General features: G+C 34.2%; 3 protein-coding genes and 1 long non-coding RNA gene across 11 annotated transcripts in view; 2 read left to right on the forward strand and 2 right to left on the reverse strand.

Moving 5' to 3' along the window:
- Positions 1-10,540, forward strand: part of LOC108914927 (microtubule-associated protein futsch) — a 62,080-nt gene extending 51,540 nt beyond the window's left edge. For 6 of the 8 annotated variants that reach the window (XM_018720844.1, XM_018720845.1, XM_018720847.2 and 3 more), the window contains 8 exons: positions 2,858-2,992; positions 6,146-6,220; positions 6,501-6,567; positions 6,646-6,770; positions 6,834-6,915; positions 7,342-7,964; positions 8,018-10,036; positions 10,118-10,540. In XM_018720844.1, coding sequence (XP_018576360.1) covers positions 2,858-2,992; positions 6,146-6,220; positions 6,501-6,567; positions 6,646-6,770; positions 6,834-6,915; positions 7,342-7,964; positions 8,018-10,036 — 3,126 coding nt within the window. In that variant the 3' untranslated portion in view covers positions 10,118-10,540. The remainder of the gene's footprint in view (positions 1-2,857; positions 2,993-6,145; positions 6,221-6,500; positions 6,568-6,645; positions 6,771-6,833; positions 6,916-7,341; positions 7,965-8,017; positions 10,037-10,117) is intronic. The other 2 variants (XM_018720848.1, XM_018720849.1) reach the window with 2 other exon arrangements.
- A 409-nt stretch (positions 10,541-10,949) lies between these two features.
- Positions 10,950-14,370, forward strand: LOC108914921. Its single transcript, XM_018720838.1, has 12 exons — positions 10,950-11,106; positions 11,156-11,524; positions 11,578-11,749; positions 11,805-12,058; positions 12,112-12,260; positions 12,315-12,549; positions 12,604-12,689; positions 12,767-12,948; positions 13,009-13,165; positions 13,221-13,321; positions 13,376-13,522; positions 13,591-14,370. The coding sequence occupies exons 1-12, from the start codon at positions 10,963-10,965 to the stop codon at positions 13,668-13,670; spliced, it is 2,076 nt and encodes a 691-aa protein (XP_018576354.1). The 5' UTR covers positions 10,950-10,962; the 3' UTR covers positions 13,671-14,370.
- A 3,471-nt stretch (positions 14,371-17,841) lies between these two features.
- Positions 17,842-18,058, reverse strand: LOC111692254. Its single transcript, XR_002763185.1, has 2 exons — positions 18,019-18,058; positions 17,842-17,956 (listed from the first exon to the last, which is right to left on the reverse strand). It is a non-coding gene; the product is annotated as an uncharacterized LOC111692254 (long non-coding RNA).
- Positions 18,059-19,961: 1,903 nt separating this feature from the next.
- Positions 19,962-20,971, reverse strand: LOC108914916 (thioredoxin, mitochondrial). The gene has a single exon (XM_018720833.1). The coding sequence runs from the start codon at positions 20,845-20,847 to the stop codon at positions 20,455-20,457; it is 393 nt and encodes a 130-aa protein (XP_018576349.1). The 5' UTR covers positions 20,848-20,971; the 3' UTR covers positions 19,962-20,454.
- Between the last annotated feature and the right edge of the window lie 1,391 nt (positions 20,972-22,362).

Genomic DNA, 22,362 nt, shown 5'->3' on the forward strand with positions numbered 1-22,362 from the left:
AAGATTAGTGAAAATGAAAAAATTGCGGCGGAACATTATCGTATGTTATGCGTACCTAATGGATAATATGATTATTTACAGTTGAACAAAGTGATATATGTTTATAAATTTATCAAACTAACCACATTTTATGCATAATGCCGGTTATTGTGATAAATTACTCCATTTTCTTTGAACTGTGTTATAAATAATTTCTAGTGTCATTATATGCAAATAAATATGGATTAAGTTAAGTTAAATATCATACTCGTCATTTGATTTGTTGTGTGTAACACACTTTGTGAACAGTGGGACAGATTTTTGCAATGCTTTGCTTTGGAATGTGTGGTATTTAAAGAATATTCCAGTACTGTTAAAGATAGTACATTACTGTTTCATTATTATGATAAGATATATGTATTCCAATAGTTCCATTGAAAAAAATGTATTTCGTTATTGCAAGAAAAAAATAAATCAAGGCAAATGCTTTTAAATAATTTAACATCGAATTAAAAAAGAAATAAATTTGATAATTCAAATGTGATTCCAGTCGAATGCATTAACTTTCATTGCCATTACCGCTGATTTGTTTTAGCGTTCCTGTAAAATAATTCTTACGAAATTTTGATTTTAAATTAAATATACACGTTTTGTTTGATTAGTCGTAGAATAATTATTTTACGAGACTAAATATTCGTTAAAATACCTAGATATAAATTACCGTGTACGACCATATTTGGTAAGATACGTTCTAACCGATAGAGTCGGCAGATCTGATGCAATACACTTGATTCATAAAATTATGAGTCACATTTAAATAATATTGTTTTACTTTTGTATCTTTATTTTTAACTAAACAATAATCTCGGTATTCACACCGCGATAAGATAAGCCTCAAATCCAACTTGAATGAATTGTTTTATTTTCCAAAATAATTTTCTGGGTACCCCTTAAACCCCTGACCCCAACATACCAGCTAGATCATATTACAAACGAAGACATAAAAATTTGTAGTCGTTTTATGACGGTACCTATTACCCGTTTATTGCCAGCCACAAAGAAAGTTTGATTACGTCGTTGGCTATATTACTAGCGCCACTTCCTTAACTATGGACCACTTTTGTAGCTGTGGCCATATCCTAAGTTGTTTGAATAGCGATTGACTCAAGAGGTATTTCTAGGAAACTGGATTTTTTTAAGCGGATTGATTAAATTAAAATACTTAACGCTAATCCTATTAGGAATGCCTAGTCAGAACCGTACTAAGGATATCGCTCGCCCTGGGTGGCATTTAAATTGAAATTACCTCCACAGAATCAAAAAGAGAAAGAGTGCCTAGGAAAAATCCATTGATGTTCGTAGTTATTTTCATATTCATAATTACTTGCTGCAACATTATCTAGAAAGCTGTCACCATTTTTAGCTCGGTTCGTGTGGGAGATTGATAGTTTCGCGTTTGACAGTACGTTTACGTTTTCTATGAATAATGTATACCGCGCGGTATTGTAATTTTAGTCTTAATTGCAGATCTCTTAAGGTTAAACTAATTATAAGCCAATTAGAACGTTTTATAAGTTACGACTTGTCTTAACAGTACGCTTAGCGGAAGCAAAAATTATGCAATTAGTAAATCAAGTCGCGGACTGAATATGTCATTTGTCACATTACATATTGGAACGACTCGTTAAGTAATCACATGGGCGCCGGAATTATTTTTCCCAAGGGGCAATCATATGTAAAAAATTCACATTATGACTTCTAAATAGTAACTGTTTACTGTAGTGTAAAACTCCCAAAAATACATCAAATTTTGTAATCACGTAAACGAATTTTGCAATTTTTGTAAGATACCTACGTCTGTATGTGAAAATGGACAATATGAATTTAATTTTTTGATATACCTAATATTTATATTATTCCTTTGTATTAAATCGACTATTTCCACTTAGTGACGTGATTGAGTCGTCATACTCTCCAATTTCCCTCTCGCTTGTCTCTCATTCTCTCAAATAAGGTTACTAAGTACCGCAAATTTACTTCCACGGGCGACAGATCGATTAAAAATTATGTATTTGTTAAAAATATATAAAAATAGTTATATGTAGGTATTCATTCAGCTGTTCACTTGGCCAGAGTCCTGTTTTTATTATTTAACGTGATATATGATAGAATAATCTAACTTTATGAAGACAGATATATTTGTACATAAAGTTTCTCCATTAGTATGTTAAATAACTTAACCAACATTATGTACAGTTTAGAATTTTGAAACTAGATTGGTCCGCACAATAGACCCAGATTTGCGTTCAACACTATCGAAAATAGAGGAGGAAGCAAAATTTCGTGAAATTTTATGCTGTACTAAATAAGTACCATTAAAAGTTATAAAAACATATTATTTTTTTGGTTAATACTTTCAAAAGCATGAGTTTTATACAGTTTACAGGTGGTTCATAATCAGGAAAATGTGTATTAAAAAATTCATCGTTAATTGCCTATTTAATCACTGTAACTCTAAAATCAATCTATTCATATTCTTTACTGCAGTTTTTATGCAAATAGAAATGCAGTTAACGCTACTGATAACTTTCACTAGTTAGTCTTCTTATTTCTAAACGCAAGCTGAAAATATTAAAAAAAATTGAATGTGTTAGTTTTTTTTGTAATAAATTTTCGTTGTCAACCTTTTTGCCTCTTCGCGACGCCTATGCGGTTTTTCTTCCATGTAAAGTTAATTCACTCACGAATCCCATTCTACTTTCGCTTTAGCGCTTTTCAAAGATCGCCTTCGGTTTAGAAAACGATCTCGCGTACTTGGAAGATATTATATTACTACACATTTTTGCAAGTTCGGTGCCATGATCTATTCCTGTTGCAGACCGAGCTAAGTGAGAGGCTGAGACTGAGGCGGGGCCGCGGCGACACCAGTGAGGACGACGAAGGCCTACCACACAGCCCCTGCAACTCACCAACTACCTCAGATGGACTTCTGCTTGATAAGACTGCTATTAAAGTAAGTTCCGATCCAAAATATGTTTAGTGTACATTATTTATAGCATGGTTTTCTTATCAAATGTAATACTGTAATTACCAGTGAAGTTGTAATTTAATTTGACTTTGAAAGACTTCACTTCAAAAGTTTTTGAGGTTAATGCTGGCGGAGCCTTTCAATTTAAGTGATATTAGGTGAACCGGGGTACACATATCACTTAAATGGAAACTGCTTCTTAGTTTATTTTTATTCCATTTCGTCCTTGTCACAAAATTTCCCTAATTTATGGAATGCGTTACGAGTGATAGCGATATATACGCGTATAAATAGCGTTAAACATTAATAACTCAAAGGTCGGGCGAACCGGACACCCCAGTAACTTAATAGCAGTAGCCGGGCCGGAAAGGTCACATTTCAAGTGTTTCGATTTCAATGGCATTTCCAGGGAGATCGATTTATGCGCTACTCCGAGGACTTATCTAAGGATTCAACGGGGATATCAATTCCAGCAACTTAGCGGATTGGGAGGAGGAGGGAGGGTGGGGGTTCTAACGTTCATTTAATTTAATTGTATCGATCCTTGGGGGATCAGATAGATTTAATTAGTTCGACCGCAAGTAACAGCACTAATTAACTATTTTTTTTTGACCTGTCCGATACTGAATGTCCCCGAACTAAAGGCGCGTTCACACTGCGCGTGCTCGCGCTCGAGATCAAACCTACAGAAAAAAAAATCATTGTTATTCTCTGGTTGGCTTGTTGTATCGCATTTTCTTTGAAAGAATAATATAGTTTTGTCATCAGCAAAAAAGTGTGATTGGCAGCTAGATCCAAGTTTTTCAAACGAAGAGGTATAAAACGTGGAAGATAAGGGACCTAAAACCGACCCTTGTGGCACTCTGCTATTAACACCTTGATTAGAATAGTGGTTATTATATGCAACACTTTGTTTTCTGCCAGTAAAGTAGTTTTCAATTAAAGAAACTTAATCGTTACTTAACCCAGTATGATGCAGCGATCAGTGCTTGTGTAGGGGAAGGGGTGGTGTATTACTATTTTTTTCAGAAAAACCTATAGCAACGTAAGTTATCATCTCTGATTTACCTTGCACCTGTATATTAATGATTCTGATTGTTTCGACATGAATATTGTAACGCGTTAACATTGTTATTCATCTATTTGCAAACAACTCGTTGATGGTGATTGCGTGCTAAGTAATTATAATTATAATAATAAATTACATTAAATCTGCGAATACAATGCGCTGTCGATTATTATTAGTGTCAGCATTATAATAATTACAAAATCGGGTTTTTTAACGGTTTACAATAGAGCAACAAATACGCATCGCCGTGTTGCAATTACGTGAAAGTAACAGTCGATTGGAGATGCGAATTCTGTTGTTTTCGATTCCACAGTTTAATGCGAATACAGATTATTAAAATTATGCAAATTCACAAAAAATTCGTCCTCCGTTTTCCTGGATAACTGTTACGACACGGAATAATAGTGAATAGTGATTAATTTCTCCTTCACTGTTACAAAGAGAGTTGGTCAATATTTATTAGCATTACCTATTTCGCTAAATAATACATTGACGAATACAGTTACTAATATTATAAACTGATGGGAAAGATCTAGGACATAGGCGGTATTGAACTAGGCGAAGATTTGGTGGTAGGCCATAGTACTGTTTGTCTGACGTCACAACTGTAGGGTAATATAAAAGTAGGAATACTCGTTTCTTAATAATTATTTTTCCTTAAAACAACGTAAGTGTAATTGTCCCTTTTGTTGAACTGACTATCCTCAAATTGTCGGTCGGCTTGCATCACATCTGAAACCATCAACTGCTTATCAAGGAAACTGTGGTTCTGGGAAAAACGAAACATAACCGGCGATCGCGACCATCTTTACTACTCAACTGTGGACGTCGCGTTGCGAAACTCTAGAATTAATAATACAATAACCACAAAATTATTTAACAAACTTTCGCACGGTGAATGTGAAATTTATGGTAATTTGCTGCCTACATAGCTTTTGTTGGGTATTTATTAATTTATTGGTTTCGTCACAAATTAATTTTAAAAAATTGTGTCGACCAACCGCGATAGTAAAAACTGATTATTTACTTTTCTTTGCATTATGACGCACTTTGATTGTATTATTGCAAATATTTTATTCTTCATCGCGTCATAATACCCATGACCGGATCCATTTTTTGTAATGAACTATTTTTTATCTTCTTGTACTACTCATTTGGTGTAATGAAGGCCAGTGTAAGAACACTACGCCGCCAGTAGCCAAACTTCCTACAATGTTGTGATTTATTTGAATTAACCGGATGCGATAACAATTTTTTTCTTCATTGCAAACTGTCCGGAAACATCGCTCAGGCTATTTACTCACAAACTTGTTTGTACATATCTATTCGTCCCCAAATGTAATGCTGCTTGTTCTGAAATATTAATCATTTACCCCATCCCGGAATGAGGATTAAAATTGACATTTCGACAATGAAAAACGCAGTATCCGTGCGACGTTCCCTGAGTATACCAGAGGAGAAAATTAATACGCAGATCGGAAACACTTTATTAATAACATTGTTAAATATGAATAGAGGCAGTGGGAGCCGTCGTCGTAAGCCATTAGGAAATGAAAACATGTTCCGGTGACTTCGAAAGTGCCTGCCTTACATAATAACTGCTGCCTTGGCGATGAATGCAACGGTAGAGCTGGATTTCAAACATTCAGAATTACACACATTACCTGCCGTGTCCATAGAAAGTATAACGTTTTGTTATTCAGTTTCCAACCCGTCGCGGCGCGGGTCGTTATTAATTTTTACGCTGAAAATATCGAAATAGTGACTCCATGAGGATTTCCTCAAATGTTTTGTTACCGTAAAGATTGTGTGTTGAATAGCGCGCGTTGGGTTAGCAAAATTAAGATCTTCTTGCCGTATGACACTCTACAGGTACGAACCGTACGTCATTACGTACACAGACGCGTTACATCAAAATTCCCCTCAAGTATTGAGGTTAAAACTAGTAGAGGCGTTCGATTTAACTGATCTAATTACTCTTTAATGATCCCCAAGTATGGATCAGTTAAATGGAGTGTTTCTACTAGTTTTCTTAACTGAATATAATCAGTTATATCATTTGTTTTCAGGATCTCCCGACAAAATCACATAGTACATGTAGTGATGGCTCCCTACTTAGTATGGGGAGTTATGAAATGGATGAGGTAAGTAATTTAGTTATGAATGTATTCAAAATTTAATTTTGTTTCGATTTATGTACACAAACAATGGCTTGTTCTAAGTAACGTTGACTGCAATCCCTGAGCACACTTAACAGGTGTTGAAATCATGATTACCAATGCACTACACACGCCAACTACAAGATTTCACTCTCGTATTAATGTAAAAAGAACTTTTGTTTATATTTATTTTGTTTTGACCACTCGTGGAAGTCTAGAAGGAGACTTAAAAATTTGCTAAAAAAACATTTTCTGTTTATTTTAGGATTCTTTTGGGCCGCATTCAAGACATTCCTCTAAGTTATCGTTGCATGAAAAAAAGCCTAATCCAGGTAATTGATGATAGATAATTAAGTGTAGTATATTCGTGATGTTTCCCTTGTGACTTGACAAAAACGTTCTCTTTCAAGATTCAGACCTTGAATTTGGACCGAGTTCCATCATAGAACCATTAAACCACAGCGCGGCGCACCACAGGGTTTCGGTGAGGCCGAAGAGGACCTATGGGGCTCCTCGCAGAAAAAGAGGGCAACAGGTAAAGAACCACGGTCGATCCGTGTGAAGTTGGAAGAAATATTCGATTTTATTTTTATTTCAGCTTTCCTCTGCACTGCCGGTAACTCCGGAAGTTAATGAAGAGTCTTCCATCAGAAGTATTTCGCCTGAAAGTAACAGAAAAGGTAACTTTTGTTCGCTTATCTTGCTCTCTCGCTTTTTTAATTTCGTTTCTAAGATGCGTCCTTAACAATGAGTCTTTTTTTAACACGAATGTTTGTTATGTTGTAAAAGCTTCAACAACTAAAAGAAAAACCCGTCACCTATTTTGTACGTGTGAGAAAATATTAAATGCTATTTATATGAATGACACAAGTGTTATTAAAAAAAAAACACTTCAACACCGTTTGTCCATACTTTGCTATTGCATATATCTTGCTGTTTATACAAAGCGTCCCAAAAATAAGTGATATCGTTAGGTACCGATAATCGCGGCTTTATTTTCAACACGACTTACCTAGAAACAATCTCGCATCAAAATATTTTCTCGCCCTTATTTCTGGGACCCTCCCCCTTGCCTGCTTGCACTAAGGCCACGTTTTGCTTTGCAGAGACGATAACCGAGCTTTACAGCATGACTACCACTAGAACCCTTACAGACACCCAACTAAAATGTTCCTCTTTACCGCCCGGCCTAACAGCACCAGGTGCTGAAATCAAACTGAACAGGAGCAAATCCAACGCCGGTAGCAAGTCGCAGGACCACTTCTCCCCCTTGCACGAGGACGCCGAAAAGGAGGAGAAGCCCTCCCTCTTCGAAAGGATATTCCCCAGGAAGAGCGGCAGGAAGAAAAAATCGAAGGACGAGAAGGACGGCGCCTCCAAACACGACGTGAAAGTCACCAGGGAGGAAACCGTTCACAAGCACGAAGAAGTGAATAAAAACGGGGAGTACAGCAGGGAAGAGAGGCTCGTGAACGTGAGCAGTTCGATTTGTCACACGGAAAACTACAAAGTGACGAGTGTCGTGGGTAAGGAAGCTTCGAAGCCCATACCTGCGCCTAGGTCCGGCGCCGCCTCTCGTCAGAGGGTGATACCGATCGATATACCGGCTTCTCCAGACGATGCTAGAAGGGAATTTGATGTTATCCTGCCGAAACCGTCTCCTGAGAAGTCTATAGACAGCACTTCGCCGCTGCAACAGGAACTAGAAAATCGTTTCAAACAGAGACAGGTAAGAATCAATAAAAAGTAACATTTTCAATCTACTTGTTTACGTTGTTTCAGATCTCGCTATCCACTAGTCCGAAACCGTCAGAAACGCCGCCGCAGTCCCCAAGATCACAACCCAGCCCCACCGCCTTGCCATCTGTGATATCTTCCACGTCCGAATTCAGCCATTACACCAAGACATCTTCCACTACCGTTTCCAAGCACCAGGAATCGCGAACGAGAAGCGAAGAAATAAGAAACAAGATGAAAATACCCGGATTGTCTTCGTTGCAGCAACGCGTACTGTCCTTGAATGACGACGAGACCAACAACGGTTTCCTGTCGTTGACGGATTTTACGAGCGATCGTGTCAAACCGTCAAAACCAATTACCAAATCGCATAGCTTTAAATCCACCAAACAAACAGAAGAAAAAGATTCTTACGTCAGATCCCCGACTGGCGAATTTAAAACTAGGGAAACGAAGGAGGACAACAGAGTATCCTTCACCAAGGCCGCCTCTTTGGATAGCATAAAAAATTTGGAGGAGCAGAGCCACTACACGGAGTTTAAACTTGCGTTGAAACCACCCGCTGCGCCGGAAGTAAAGTGTTCAAACGACAAGTCCGACGTTAAGACTGACAAAGACATCTCCGAGAACAAAAGTGATACCTCGAGTGATCTGGATGTTTTCAGAGACTCCATAACGATTTCCGGGCCGAGCCACACGGCTGTCGTCAACGTAACTAGTCATTCCGAAGATTTCGTTAGTAACGCTTCGAAAATGATTTCAAACTCCAGCGAGAGTTCCGTCGTAGAAAAGGATGGGTCCAAGACGATCTCCGTGAAAGAAAATCAGGTCTCCGTCACCAAAATTCAGTTGAAGCGAGAAACGACGCAAGTTACCCAGAGCACGATAACATTGCCCAAGTCTTCCGTACCGGAATTCTTAAACAAACAACTGAACAAAGTCGAGGCCAGGCCTAGCAGTAACATAATATTTTCCATGAAGTCGCCGAGAATTACCGAGGAACAGAACAGACCAAAGACTTTATTCAACTTCGAGGCGCAGCCGGAAGTGATCACTAAACCCCCGACGTCGAGGAAGTTCAGCAAAGAGGACTTGGAGATAATCGAGAAAGACAGTACCGAGGAAATCTCAGGAGAGTCACCGAAAAGTCCGTCAGCCGTGACCGTAACCTCTTCAGCTCCACAGAGTAATAGATTCAAAAAGAACGAGGTTAAGAGCAATAGTAGAAAATCTTCCGTCGTTTCTATCACACCCGAATCCCCAGTTAAAGAAAAGCCACCACTCTTTAAAAATAAATCGGCCAGTCTGGATTCTCTAAAGAACGAGTCCGACCGATCCTCACAAGACAGTCTGGATAAACTTGAAGAAAAGCCAAAAGAAAAAACCAGTCCTACTACTGAAAACGTCGTCTTACGAAGAAAATCTGTCGCCAACAAGAAAAACGACGAAGAACCGGAACTGATGAAAGTGTTCGCCAGGCGTTCTTTGAAACTGAAAGACAGCGATGTTGATTCTATACAAGAAACTTTGGCCGATAATAAATTGAGAGATAGCGATAAGGAGAACCAAGTGGACTCTCCCGTCGACGATCGTAAAAAGTGGTACAATAAACCGAAAGAATTATCAATCGAAACCGATTTCTCCCAAAGAAGGAAGTCCCTAGGAAAGCAGGAAAACGTAGACAGTCCGAAGTCTCCTGTGAAAGAGCCCCTAACAGAAACAAGAATTCCAGATTCTACCAAAAATGCGAAAGAGGCACAAATAGAATCGCCTGTTGCGTTAAGAAGGAACATCAACAACAACATTTTCGTTAGCCAGAGGGCGGTGAGTCTGAACCCCCCTAAGCCTTCCGAGTCATTGGTGAAGAAACAACCTAGTTTCTCTGAGAGGCGATTAACTGAACAGTGGATGAGCAAAATCAAAAATTTGGAGCCTGAATTGAAGGAGAAGGGACAGGAGGAGATTATTAGTAGCAATTTTATAACGGAATCTAAGAATTTTAATCAGAGGAAGGCGGAGTGGGAGAAAAGAGCACAACAGGCACAGAAAAAAACAACCCCTTAAGTAAGCAATCTCATAAATAAATTTCCCTGTTTTCTCCTGATAACTTTAATTCAATCTAATTATTCTTCGTTTTAATTTCAGATACATCGAGAACAAAAAATGTCTTCATTTTCTACGAAGTAGTAGACAGTAACAGTTTAAGTTTGTAAATATACATGTTAATAAATAAAAACTAATACTAACATTTTACATCACGATGTATTTTAAGCATTTTCTTATCCTGTTGGTGCCATGTGATGATGCCGGCATTAATAAAAAGTGTACTTTGTATTATATATTTTAAAAATGTAGATAGTAAGTGCCTTTTAAACATTTTTTTTATTGTAACGATCAAGTATGTGATGTCTTTTGATTGTTGACCAATGAAAGAAGCCTTGAGAGTAGCGGTGCTTGAGAGAAGTTATAAGTATAGAATTTATGGATATGAAATATGTATGTTAAACAATATGGGAAATGTATCATAGTTATAAATGTTGTTCATATGAATAAATCTTTATAATTTTTTAAAATATTTTCTTTTACCTTTACCTGTAAAGTAAAACTAACTTGACTCAAACAATCAGCAAAGTATGTAAAAACGGTTGATAGATACTGTTTATTAATCTTATTTCATGTTGATTAAAAACTGTTCGAAATATATTAAAATTTTAATGTTAAATTTTGTATTGACCCAAATTACTTGCGCTATGTATTCAAAAACAGCCTCGTCTAATTTCACCTGCCCGTGATTCATCGGATTTCAACTAGATTCGTATTTTCCTAAATTCTTAACTACTAAAAATGACGTCATGAATTGGAGATATCGACACTACTCTCTAATATTCGATTGTTTTCCATCTACATTCTATGTTCTATGGTCCATCGTTATGATTTGAAATTGCTAATGGCGGGTATTACAATGAAAGAAAATTAGGTTAGTTTTTAAGATGACAAAAAGAAGCAGCGAATTTGACCAAAAAAACAATAAGAAATTGAAATTAGAAAAAGATATCGAAGCATTATGGGGCGACGATATAGATGGGGACGCCTTGGAAGACTGTATAAATTTAGCCTCACAAATTTATCAAGAAGTAAGGTTACGTTAGTAGTTAATTTTGGTACACAAACTCTTGTTTTTAGGAAAAAATAACTTGCACGCAACTGAACAATGTAACACTTCTACCTACTTATAGTGCGTTTAAGCAGCGAAATGTACTGTTCAGCTCAACACAGTTATCACAGGTTAACAACAGCGTAAGACCAAGTACAAGCAAGAATGAGTTTATATCGAAGAAAATTACGTCAGGGGGAGATTTACAAGAGAAAGTAAATACGTTGCAGGAACAGTACAAAGAAAAAGAAGGAGAAGTTTCAGTTTTGAGGGCACAACTACAGGTTACTAAATCGAACCTCCAGTCTGAGCAACAAAAACTACAAAATGAATGGAAAAACAAATTAACTCAGTCCGAGAGGCAAGTGAAATCTGTAAAAAGTGAATTAGAATTTAAGGTTAGTGTATATTTGAAGTTGATTGCGGTTTCTTTTTAATCAATCTGTTTTAGAATCTCGAAATCGCTAATCTTAAACAGAAAATGTTAGAAATTACGAAACATAGTAATTTAGATGCCAGTATAAATGTGACACAAACTACTGCTAATAATATAAGGCAAGAGAAAACTATTGTAAATGAGGCTAAAGTAGAACCAACAATTTTACAGCCTGTGTTAGAGCCAAGTAAGTAATCTTGTACATTTGTATTTTTGAGACGAGTATATATATTTTTTTATAGTTTATCCCTTAAAAAACCTCTTATCTGAAACGATAGTTAATCTTCCTAAGCGAGAACAACACATTACAGAAACTAGACTGATGTACACTTGTAAAAATGCCGTACCATATTTAAAAAATCAGACGATGTCAGCAAATGTAGTCATAGATAAAAGTGATATCAACATCGATTGTGTCTATCCTGACATTCTCAATCTAATAAAATGCACAGAAGATGAATTAGATGATAAGAAAAACATCCATCATTTGAATAAAGTAAGTTAACGGTGCTTACCTTAAAAAATTAATTAATAGTAATAATTTTTTAGATTATTTGCGCTTGCGAGCAATTTTTATATGATTTACAGCAATTTCTAGAACAAATTAAGGGCAATTTAAGGACTGAGGATATATTAGAAGCCGATTCGAGTTTTCTAAAAAGCCAAGATGGTGCCACAATAAATTCTATAGGAGAGTGGTGAGTAAAAGACAGTTCTTTGTTGATAATATTAAAAGTACATTTTTTCTTAAGTTCCGGAAACGACGAGATTGGAGTGAAATCAAGTGTTTTGTTAAATTTTCTGGCTCATATAGTGCCTTACAATGAATATTTAAAGAAATATATCTGTTTGGACAAGGCGTTGTCCTTCGAAGGGAAAGAAATGCTCAAAAAACAATTCCCTTACCAAGTAATTAAACGGCAGAATGCAGTTTCGCATAGTTTTTTAAATATAATATTAAATATTGTTCAAACCGCTGGAGAAATAGTAAGCGAAATATTTTATTGACTCTATGCAATTCTTAAGGTTTTTTTTTTTTAGAGGAAAGCCACTTTTATGTCAAAGTTTTTGAACGCCGCCATAAATTTATTGATCTACATTCACAAGTCCAAGTGTTTTGATAATGTGTAAGTTAACATATTTTTTACATTTGTATACAGCGTTTTCATGGCAACACTGTATACTACATCATTTATATTTCCAGGAGTGATATTTTTTTCAAATTAATGAAAGAAATTATATTGTCAAGGCCGACGGTTGAAGTTATATGCCAGATTACGTTTTTATTTAAAACGGCATCACAACATTCTTCTTTTGTGGAATTCCTGATCAATAAATCCCCGAATTCAGTCACCAGTAAGAAGGGAATTCTCTACTTTAACGAAGGTAGGGTTTATTTACCAAGAAACAAGTCCCTTTTGTTACAATTTTTTGTTGTTGTTGTAGATGCATGCCGTTTTTACATATTTGTCATGCTGTTCGATAATACTGTATTTGTGTTAAAAAACGAAAGTTTTCCATTGAAAATTTGTCTAAATCTGTTGTGTTTTATGTACAATACGTTTACGAATTGCCACTGGATTCATCACCGAGACGCAAAAGAGTAACGTTTCGTTCAATCTAACCGCAAATAAATTGTATCACGTATTTTGTTGTAGGTGCGAATGCATACCCCAGTTATATAAATTAGAAATCGAGGTAGTGTTGAAAGCGTTAGAAAGATATATCGAGGAAACCAAAAAATTAAAGCTTATATCGAGTAAGTGTTTGATGAATGTTTTTAGGAGCGTATTAATTTTTTACGATTATTTAGGTGAGTGGTCACACTTTTTCAAGCACCCTATAACGACCAAAGTTTTAAATCAGATGACTTTCCATGCCTATGAACTGACGGAAAAATATATAACTGTATTTTCGCAATACAAAGAAATCGAAAAGAGCTTGCAACGGGAAGACGACCGTAAGTATCCATTTCAAATGTATAATGCAATTTTATTGCATTCGATCGCTGAACAATTGTTATTTTAGTGATCGAACTGGACAAACTAAACATCACCGATGAAATTGTTGAGATACCCAGCGATACTTTCACAAAAGCCTGTTTTTAAATGTAGCTCATATTTCGGTATAAATATGTTCTACAGTGGACGGGTACAAATGCAATTTTTATTAATATTTATTGTGATCGATATCTGGTTTTTAACTTCCTGAAATGTTTGGAATTAAGTGTGGTTTATGCAGGATTCATAATTTATAAGTCACGGAAATTAATGACTATTATATTTTTTTAATTAATGGTAAAACGTTTATAAATGCAATGTTTGTTATTTATAATCTTCATGCAATTAATTGTAAATTTTTGTACTTTAATAATGCCGCTATGTATATTATGTATATAGTTTAGTTAATATACTACTATAATACCTAACCTCACCTAACCTAACTATAATTTAATAAGTAATTTCTAAAAAACAGAATTCGCTTTTTATTGAACGCTATTGAACTGTTACTATGTCCCGAAATTAATGCAACAAAATTTTGTCACAGATTCGTAAGGCAAATTTAGTGGACCCATATTTTTTATTTTTGCCAAGTGGCCCCCTCTTTCGGAGTTACAGCCCCTTCAAATCCTCTCTTAAGTATAGTCTTTTTTATATCTCTGAACTTCGTTGTACGAGAATCACTAAATTTGGTACACAGGGGTTTTACGACGTGGAATATGATAGTGCTATGCTTTTAGACGGGAAACCCCATTAGAACACTTTTTCGTGGGCTCCCTTGTCTTTGGGGCCAAAAAAATTTGGTCGCAAAGCCATTGAATTTAGAAACTTTTTTGTCTCTTGATATTTTTTTCGTAAAAAGCAATGTTTTCGAGAAAAATGCCTAATCACGATATGCATTCGATGACATTTTGTCATTTTTCTCGAAAACATCGCGTTTTATGAAAAAAATATCAAGACAAAAAAGTTTCTAAATTCAATAGTTTTCTAGCGGACTAATAATTTTTAAGAAAATTAAATATGCGACCAAATTTTTTTGGCCCCAAAGACAAGGGGGCCCACAAAAAATTGTTTTAAGGATTCCCCACAAAAAAGCTTAGCATTATCAAATTCTACATGTCATACCATGTGTACCAAATTTAGTGATTTTAGTACACAGAACAGAATTCTAAGATATAAAAAAAGACTATACTTAGGGGCGAATTTTGGGGGGCTGTAACTCCGAAACAGGGGTGGGGCACTTGATAAATATAAATGACTCAATTTTGTTGCATTAATTTCAGGACACCCTGTATAGAATATTAAAAAAAAATTGTCCTAATTTATAGAGGGTACAGTCTACAGACCAACATAATAAAAACAAATGAAATTGAAATATATTTTATTAAGTACAATTTAATTATAAATATTTGGAAACAGGCGCAGATCGAAGATCAAAGAGAATAAATTAATAAAAATTTAAATTTTTAAGTTTAAGAACGTCTCAGTTTTCTTGAATGCATAGCCTTTTTTTTCTTTCAGTAAAATAAATGAATAAAGATTATAAATTTTCCTTCTTTTTTGACATCAATTATTGTACAAATCCACCCCTCCCCCTACCCCCTCAAATCCATCTCTAGATCCACCTCTGCTTGGAAACATTTAAAATAATTTTTTTACCAATTTTTGAAATAATTTTTTTTTATCAATTTCTACATGCCTTGGATTCTCCTATTTGTGATTTTTCATTTAATAAATTATCATTTAATTAATTTAGCAAAAAAAGTAAGTTGTTCATGTACTTGTGCAAATTGACCTGTTTTTGACTGAGGAAAAATTATTACATATAGAATAAAGGGACGCCCTGTATATTATAATGAATTGGCCGACATTGCAGATTTTCTTTTAATTTCATAAAATTTCTGCCCAAGCTCCATCTACGGTCCACATCTCGTATGAATGAAAAAAAGTGATTAAGGATATTCAGTAGAAATCATAGATGGCACCAGTAATATAAAGATTTGCTTGGAGCAACTGAAGGTAGCATGCCATGGCGAAGTGTGGCTGTGTGCGAGAGAGATAGACATTATCTCAGTACATGCTGTCTCACTCTAGCACGCGCGATTGGTTGCAAATGAATGCTCGCACTCATTGGCTCCCGTCGTTGAAGAGAAGAATGAGACAGCACATACGGTCTGTCTTTCTCTCACACTAAGCCACTCTTTTCGCCATGGAGACAAGATAAGGAGCACGAACTCATACGGAAAAATTGACAAAATTTGTCCAAGAAATGGCAGAAGTTGAGGTGGCGCTAGTGTTCCATATGACCCAAATGAAGGTAGCTTCATAAATACGAGTGAAGTAAGCAAATAACCAATTTTATTTTATTTATATGGAGTTTAGTAGATATATTTTGGGGAGCGGGAAGGTATACTAAACCTAAAAACTAGAAGTCAAGTAAATAATTATTACAATTTGTTTTTATAAATGGTAAATAAAAAGTTTCGAAAATAATTTAAATATGGTAATAGTATGTGAAGTGATTGACTGTCAACAGATTTAAAATAAAACAGTACGTTTGTGATCTGCATTTTCAATCTAATGATGTCCAGCAGTTCTATATTACAACTTGACCGAATAGTGGGTTAATATTATGGCAAAAGGTCGAATAATTCGGAAGTTGGAAGCAGCTTCTTTGATTCTTAATACGGTAGAGAAATTTTTAAATAGAAAGATTTCATAAGTGAAAAAATATTGTATAATTGAATCAACAGCAAGAGCATCCGCTACACCAGCAACAAGTGCAGCAGCTACAACAAGAGCAACAGTTACAACAACAACAACAACAACAACAAGTGAATCAAGAGCAATTAAGTTACGATGAGATTATACTAGAAAGTGAGCATCCTGTCCTGTATAATCTAATAAAAGAAAAGTTCTGTTGACGTGTGATGAGGTCTCGACAAAGCAACTATGAATATGTTCACATAATATTGACAATAGCAACAAAGTATACTTTATTTATTTCTACATATTCTTGTAATTTATATTACGTGCATAAATAATTAAATTCGTATCTTTCATATAATTCTTGCTGGTGACATCGCTATTATCATTACTGAATTGAATAAATCATTTCCAATTAGTTGCTGTTTCTTTCCTGTTAGTAAAAAACTGATTGAAATTCAGATATCATATAAAATTTAAAGAGAGGATACGTGTAGTAATTGATGCTGATCGATCTGTATTGGTAATTGACTACTTTTACTAAATATTTAAACATGGAAATCAATTGCTTCATGAACAAAATGAAATTTTAAGAAGATAGACTGACACGTATTACTTATTTTTAAGTTGTTTTATTTGTAATATATATTTACTTTGTTACTTGTTTGTTATGAATAAATATTTATTTTATTTTAATTAGGCACAAATAATTTCGTTTTTTTGATTCAATTAATAAAACATTGAAATCTTTGGTAGATAAACATTTTATTTTTACAAAATATGTAACAAAAATATAGAACATTGCTAAAATATTTCTTTATAATACCTTATTAATTTTGGTCTATACTCTACCTTGAAATAAGTCATGGAACCATGTTACGTTCGAATTAAATCAACAATTTTACGAAAGTAGAATTAAATTTTACAGCAATTTTAAAATATATACCCAGAAAACTAATCGATTTTAAACAGTTATAAAATATTTAGATTACCTATTTTTTGTGACCTTTATAATGGAGTACCTATATTTTGTTAAAATTTTGGTATCAATTGGTTGTCATGTTGTTTTAAGCTTCTTGACATTTTGAGAAGAGAGCGATATGACTCTCGAAGCATTGAGAAGTCTAAACCGACAACATGGCAATCAGCTTAGAAATTGTCCAACCATAATTTATCGACTTTCCATAGTCAGTTTTCAGTTACACTATAATATAGTATATTATTGGTTATTCAAAAAAAATATGGATTGTGATATACTCTATCTTATATGAATTCCTTTCCCATCAATTATTCCTATAACCTGCTCTGGAAATTCATATTGGGCAAAATATTGTTCGATTACAACTGCCTCATTATCTCGGCCATTCTATAATTTATGGAGACAAGTTACTTAGCAAGTATGTAACTTTTCTGGTTGTTGTAGAGCTTAAGGCAATGCAAAATTTACCAGAATCATGGGTGAAATAATTAGAAATGGCAAATTTTTCTTCAATTCTGTTAGCTACTTCCCATATGCTAACACGGAAATGTTAAAAAAACTTGGCCACTATATTCAGGTACAATAATTTCAAAGTAGTTCTTATTTTTTACTCTATCTGTTTCTTAGAATAAATCTATTTCATCACCACTCTCAAGCTGGACAATGCGTCTAATAAGTCATCTGAATCACTGGACTCAAAATCGGACATCTGTAATATTTTAAAAAGTTTATTTAAAACACCAAGTTTTTTTATATTCTATTTTTTATTACCACAAGTAAAAATTCCATATTAATAATACAAGAATTACTATTTTTTTAAAGGCAACTTCCTGTATAAAATGTGACTTTTACTAACATTAAACTAAAATCTTTAACAAAGTAATTATCAAAAACACAAACCTTACTTATAGGTTAATATTAACAAGATCACGTCATAAATTCCTTGAAAACTAGTTTCTTTCTACGAACACCAAATTCTTCTCATAAAGCTAATATTTTTTATTATCTATTTAGTTTAATTACAGTCCGGAATGACATATTTTCATGATTTATATAATTCAAAGTAGCTTACATTATTTATTTTAAAATTTTTAACACATTACAAAAATGACATGATTGATTTATAATTCAAACTGCCGCTTTTTATCTCCCCTCTCTACATATGGGACATATGGAACACTAGCGCCCTCTTATTTTTGTAAGATTTTTGTTTACATGGAGTTCGGGCTCCTTGTATAGTCTCCATGCTTTTCGCAATGATATGCCACAGTCCGTAAAACCATGGTGATATGCTACCTCCAGTAGTATGTATGTACATACTCGAGGAAAGATTTGAGATTCAAACAAAATAAATAGAAACCGTTGACTGAAACATTGTTCAATCGACGTATAAACATTTTATATCTAGTCAATTTTATGAATTTGAACATTTGAAACTAGTATATAAGTTTAAGTTATAAATATAATTACAATTCATGAGTCGCGCCATCTGGTATTGTATTCTCCTATACCGCTGAAGAAATTTTTACTGGAAACTCATAGATGGCGGCAGCAGTAACAAAAAAAAGGGAAATACTTTACTACTAAATTCTCCACATACTTAATAAAAAAAAAGACATGGTATAAAACAAAACCGTACGGTGAATGAAATATTTAAGCAGAAATAATTTTTTGTAAAACTTGCCATCATTAGTGTTTATTTCCATGATTTATTAGATTTTCATGTCGAGCGCCATCTAGTATTAGCTTATCGTAGGTCTACGATGAAATATCAATTTAAAATTCATAGATGGCCATAGACGTAACATTTAGAAATCCAAATGTAAGGAAATCTCTTCACCACTTAAATAACATTTAAAATTCAATAATTAGTACAGTAGAAACATTTTATGTCTTAATTGTTTTCAATATATCGGCTTTCACAAATATTTTACATTCATTAAACGATATTTTAAATTGTATTAAGTATTTTACAGTTTTATAAAAGTATTAAACATGTTCATAATTGTTGTATCAAGTTTGCTAAATTATTTATTAAGCATAAATAATTCTTTAAGTAGTTCAATTTTCCAATTTTTATACATTCCATGACAAGGGCCATCTAGTAGTGGCTTTCTGTATGTTTGCCAAAAAATTTCAATTAAAATCCCATAGATGGCGCTAGCAGTATTATTCAAAGCAAATCAAAGAAATCTGCGTGTCCTGATCCGACGTAAGGCCGATGTCTCATGCATCCGAATTCCGACGATACGAAGGTCCGAAAGTGTTCCTATTGGTTAATATACGTTCAAATATTGACCGCTCATTTTCATCCGAAAATTTTAAAATTCACAGAACGTCGGAAAAAGTAGAAATAATTTTAACTTTTGTCCGAAATCGTGTTTTTTAACATCACTTTTTAAGTTTTTAACAAACTATAATCACAGCTTAATGAGCTGTGCTATAATTGTTTGGTAGATTTAAATGTTATATAATGACGAATGTAGAAAATATAATACTAATATTTTCTGATGTATATCTATAGTTGTCATTTAAAAACGATTAGTCCTAATTATATTATCATTCGTATGAATTAAAATATTTTCGGATATTGTACATCGGAATTCAGATGCATGGAACGCTGGCCTTAGGACAGATTGCGTCAACGTCAACGTGTCTCAAATTTTAAAGTGCTTAAATTGCAAATTAATCATTTGATAGAATCAAAAGCAATAAGTTTTAAATCATTTATTTAAAATTCAAATTGTTTTCAATATATACAAACTAATTTTCACATAATTTTACATAAACTGGCTTTTTAAACCATATCAAGTACTCAACCAGAACCAATTTTATAAAACTAATAAAAAGTGTATCAAATATGCTAAATTTTCAAATCCAAGTATCCTGCTTCGACAGATTTTACTATTTTCTGTCCAACTGTACTTTTTTTAATTACTTTATTGAAAAACTGAACTGATTTGCAGGACGATAAAAGATAATTTGCATTTCTATTTTAAGATATTTAATAGCACCACAGAATAATGGCAATAAGGGATACAACAGTCTAAAAAAACTGATACTTTTCAGTTTCCGTAAAATCCCTTCCTCTGTTTAGAAATATCAGAAAATAGTTAAATAATAGATTTCTAACTAAACGTAATTTATAACCACCAAAAGTACAATTTTCCCTATTGTCGATTACGAAGAATTTCTAAGGAAACCGACTTATAATTTCTTATCTAACTTGTTCATCAACTGCTCGATCATGTCGGCATCCACTAACCCGATAAACTTATCTACAACTAAGCCGTTCCTGACGGCTATAACGGCCGGCACCGCTTTCACCTCAAAGGTGTGTACCAACTCGGCGTGATTTTCAACATCTACAATCGCTAAATCTATGTTTTCCTTTGGTTCGATCAGTTCTTTCATCTTGGGCGTTAGGATATGGCAAGGTTCACACCATTCGGCGTGGAAATTCACGATTACGGGATTGTCAGAATTCATTACTTTGGATAGAAACTCATCGTTGCCCTTTATCGTGATGATTTTGTTCAATCTGGTGCTCGTAGCTAACGATCTCGTCTGACTCAGTAATACGCGAATTATTTTGTTCATTTTATTCTTGATAACAAAACGTTTTAATCGGCTTGGCGCGGACTGGCTCGATACAATGTAAAATGAAGAATGAAACGAATCCCACGATGGCACTCAATGACAGGAATGCGAGAAATATGTTTTTGTAAATTATGATATAATCCTTTTCCTACAACAAATTCTATTAGTTAAACTCTCGAAGGGAAAACTCAGTTACTTACAATTATTTCGGGTTCTTCCACCTGGTGATATTTCTTATCCGTAGGTATAATTATTAACAATAATGTTAGACTAGTTGCAGTTCCTAGGGCAACCCATGATATGTTACTTTGTAGTTTTACACCAACAACAAAGATGATTAGGGCAACGATCCAGACTATTATCAACAAAAAAAGGCCTATCCCTATATTTCCTATTGTAGTCATAACTATAAATTAAAAATAAGTCAATGTGAAGGTTATAAATTTAGGTCAGTTATGGAGGTTATGTTTTGACGAAAATTATATCTCACCATAAACGCTGTCTATCGTTTTACTGCAGCGTCAGCATTGCTTCCTGTATGTTAATATTTGTTAAAAATGCGGATTTTATCGATTTATTATTAGCACGTCAAACTAAATCACGTACTCTGTGTCCAAACACTGCACAAATTAAAATAAACGTTGCTCGTTGGTTGCTTAGATTAGTGTTGGGACTATTCGATTCTGGCAAGGTCTCGAATGCATTCGATTCTGCTGGAAGTATTCGAATAGTCATTTGTGTTGCTAATTGCGAGCTGCGGTGCGATGTCTGATTTCAAATACCTCGCCAGCGCGGCGCGCGTTCATACTCACCGAATGCAAACGATACTGGACGAATTCGAATTCGATAGCCTGCTGAAGCAACTGGCTAATGCAAAATAAATTCGAGCACTCGCACTGTATTCGAATTGAATGTTTAATAATGAATGATCAGAGAAATTTGAATTACCTATACCTACGTATTATTAGGAGTGTTCACCTAGAAGTCTCGAATTAAATAAATTAATGAATAGAATAAAGCCAATCATAGTAGCTTAGGTTACATGGAAGCTAATTTTTATTCTCTTTGAAATAAAAATGTGTTTAGGTAATAAACAAAAATCACTACCAGTAAAATAAAAAATATTCTAATAAACTATGAATGATGCGAGACTTAACTTGAATTCGAATTCTCTGTATTCGAATGATTATTCGATTCTGAAAGGTATTCGAATGCAAGCTATTCGATTCTGAATTTTCTCGATTCTGCCCAGCACTAGCTTAGATTATACAGTATACAACCAGCATTTCATATATACTAATTATCTTGTATTTTGTGTTGCCTACTTCGAATGTTAAATTCATTTACCTTAAAAATCGGTAAAATAACTTTTGAAACTATATTACTAATTGTTCATGCGGTAATACAGGGAAGATATTTAAATATAAGAAAAAAAATACATGTAAAACGTAAATCGGTATTGAAAAAATAAATATTACGCTCATACAATGTAACATGTAATATTACACAGAATTC

This window comes from Anoplophora glabripennis, unplaced genomic scaffold, assembly GCF_000390285.2.
Source record: "Anoplophora glabripennis isolate ALB-LARVAE unplaced genomic scaffold, Agla_2.0 scaffold496, whole genome shotgun sequence".
Taxonomy (NCBI): domain Eukaryota; kingdom Metazoa; phylum Arthropoda; class Insecta; order Coleoptera; family Cerambycidae; genus Anoplophora; species Anoplophora glabripennis.

What these genes read in the sequence shown, in the direction of transcription:
- LOC108914916 (XM_018720833.1), bottom strand. Translation starts at nt 20,847, where the DNA reads ATGAACAAAATAATTCGCGTATTACTGAGTCAGACGAGATCGTTAGCT.
- LOC108914921 (XM_018720838.1), top strand. Translation starts at nt 10,963, where the DNA reads ATGACAAAAAGAAGCAGCGAATTTGACCAAAAAAACAATAAGAAATTG. An exon ending in AAAGTGAATTAGAATTTAAG is followed by an intron (nt 11,525 to 11,577) that starts GTTAGTGTATAT and finishes AATCTGTTTTAG; the next exon opens with AATCTCGAAATCGCTAATCT. An exon ending in CATCACCGAGACGCAAAAGA is followed by an intron (nt 13,166 to 13,220) that starts GTAACGTTTCGT and finishes ATTTTGTTGTAG; the next exon opens with GTGCGAATGCATACCCCAGT.